The sequence below is a fragment of the Otolemur garnettii genome, unplaced genomic scaffold (genome assembly GCF_000181295.1).
Source record: "Otolemur garnettii isolate 467f Iridium unplaced genomic scaffold, OtoGar3 scaffold00219, whole genome shotgun sequence".
In the NCBI taxonomy this organism is placed as follows: Eukaryota; Metazoa; Chordata; class Mammalia; order Primates; family Galagidae; genus Otolemur; species Otolemur garnettii.
In genome coordinates, this window is record NW_003852614.1 from 450,089 (window position 1) to 452,153 (window position 2,065).

The 2,065-nt window shown below is 45.9% G+C and overlaps 1 protein-coding gene across 1 annotated transcript in view; it reads right to left on the bottom strand.

Annotated features, from left to right (window-relative positions):
• The window catches only part of TAF1 (TATA-box binding protein associated factor 1), a 119,365-nt gene that overhangs the window by 103,383 nt on the left and 13,917 nt on the right, over nt 1-2,065 (bottom strand). The window contains exons 6-7 of the mRNA XM_023508051.1: nt 1,533-1,751; nt 99-330 (exon numbers count right to left, since the gene is read on the bottom strand). Coding sequence (XP_023363819.1) covers nt 99-330; nt 1,533-1,751 — 451 coding nt within the window. The remainder of the gene's footprint in view (nt 1-98; nt 331-1,532; nt 1,752-2,065) is intronic.

Here is a 2,065-nt window from a genome sequence, read left to right on the forward strand (position 1 = left end):
CTCTACCCAGGGGGACAGCTTGAGGCTCTGTCTCAAAAAAAAATGAAAATTACTAAATGTGACAGAGCCCTGGGGACATTGATTCCTTTCTTACACACCAGTATTGCTTACCTCCATCATTTTACATTTTATCACAGGTTCATGTTCTGTCTTCCTCAGTTTGAAGCCATAGTCAAACCCACTTCCATCTTCAGGGACACCCAACATATCATACCACAGTCGGGCAGGCCCATAACGCCACTCTGCTACTCTTGGTTTCGTATCTGTCACTTTATCTGTATCTCCAGTTGATTGGGAAAATTTGGACTCCACAGGAGCCATCATTGTGATCTGTAACAGAACAAGGAAAGGAGAGAATTTCTCAATTTCAGACGTCCTAACACTATAGGGAGTCAACAATGAGAAGACAATTTTTTTCTTTCGAGACAGAGTCTCACTTTGTAGCAATCAATAGAGTACCATGATGTCATAGCTCACAGCAACCTCTAACTCTTGGGCTCAAGCGAGCCTCTTGCCTCAGCCTCTCAAGTAGTTCGAACTACAGGTGCCTATCACAATGCACAGCTATTTTTAGAGATGGGCGTCTCACTCTTGCTTAGGCTGGTCTCGAACTCTTGAGGACAGAGAGGCTGGTCTCTGAGGACCCACCTAGGAGGTAAATTTAAAGAAGCCATAAAGCAGGAATCTTTTTTTTTTTTTTTAAGAGGAGCCGTCTAATTTTATCACCCTAGGTAGAGTGCCATAGCGTCACAGCTCACAGCAACCTCCAACTCCTGGGCTTAGGCAATTCTCTTGCTTCAGCCTCCCAAGTAGCTGGGTAGCTGGCTCCCTCCACAACACCTAGCTCTTTTTTGTTGCAGTTTGGCTGGGCCAGGTTTGAACTCACCACCCTTGGTATACGGGGCCGATGCCCTTACCCACTGAGCCACAGGCGCTGCCTAGGCAGGAATCTTTATGAGTTAGAAAGCAAACAATGGAAGTATATCAGGGCACATTTTGCCTATAATTTAAAACTTCCTAGTCAGCAGTGTATTACCACCTACTGCTCTGCTCCCCCACCTCAGCCAATAATTACTTTTCTACCACAATAGGGAAAGGAACAGTCACTAAGATTGCATTTATGATTACTCATTGAGAATCAGCACAAAGGCTCAGTGCCTATAGCTCAGTGGCTTGGGTACCGGCCACATACACCGGGGCTGGTGGGTTTAAACCCAGCCTGGGCCTGCCAAACAATGAGGACGACGACGACGACAACAATAGCTGGGCGATGTGGCGGGCACCTGTATTCCCAGGTACTGGGGAGGCTGAGGCAAGAGAATCTCTTAAGCCCAAGAGTTTGAGGTTGCTGTGAGCTATGATGCCACGGCATTCTAGCAAGGGCAACATAGTGAGAAACTTGTCTTAAAAAAAAAAAAGAGAGAGAATTAACACAGAATTCTGCCTAAACTGTTATTCCCAATTTAGACATAAGCTAGAGAGAACTCATTTGTTCCCCTCATGGGCCTTAATCCCAGGTCTCTTTTGCCTACTTCATCATCAGAGAGACATTGCTCTGGAGGTGGTGGTGGAGCATAGTCATAGTTCCACAAAGACTTCTGGTTAACTTCTGATTCTACTGAGCATTCCACCTCCTGGATATGCCCTTCTTGTATCAGCTCACGGTGCTTCTTTTTTCTCTTCCTCCGAGCACTCCGCCAAACAGATGGGACATTCTTCCCAGGTCCAAAAAGACGAAGGAAGCGTAATACCTAGAACATAGAACATATTACTGTGTCAGACTGGAAAATAATAGCAACTGAGCCTGAAAACTGCTTTGAAGAATCTATTCAACTCTGAGGGAGGAATCAAGACATGTTCAGACTTATAACATCTAACATGCATATAAAAAAAAAAATCCAGGCCAGGCACAGTGGCTCACACCTATACTCCTAGCACTCTGGGAGGCTGACCAGCGGATCACCTGAGCTCACAGGTTTGAGACCAGCCTGAGCAAGAGCGAGACCCTATCTCTCAAAATAGGTGGGCATTGTGACGAAGTGCATATAGTCCCAGCTACTTGGGA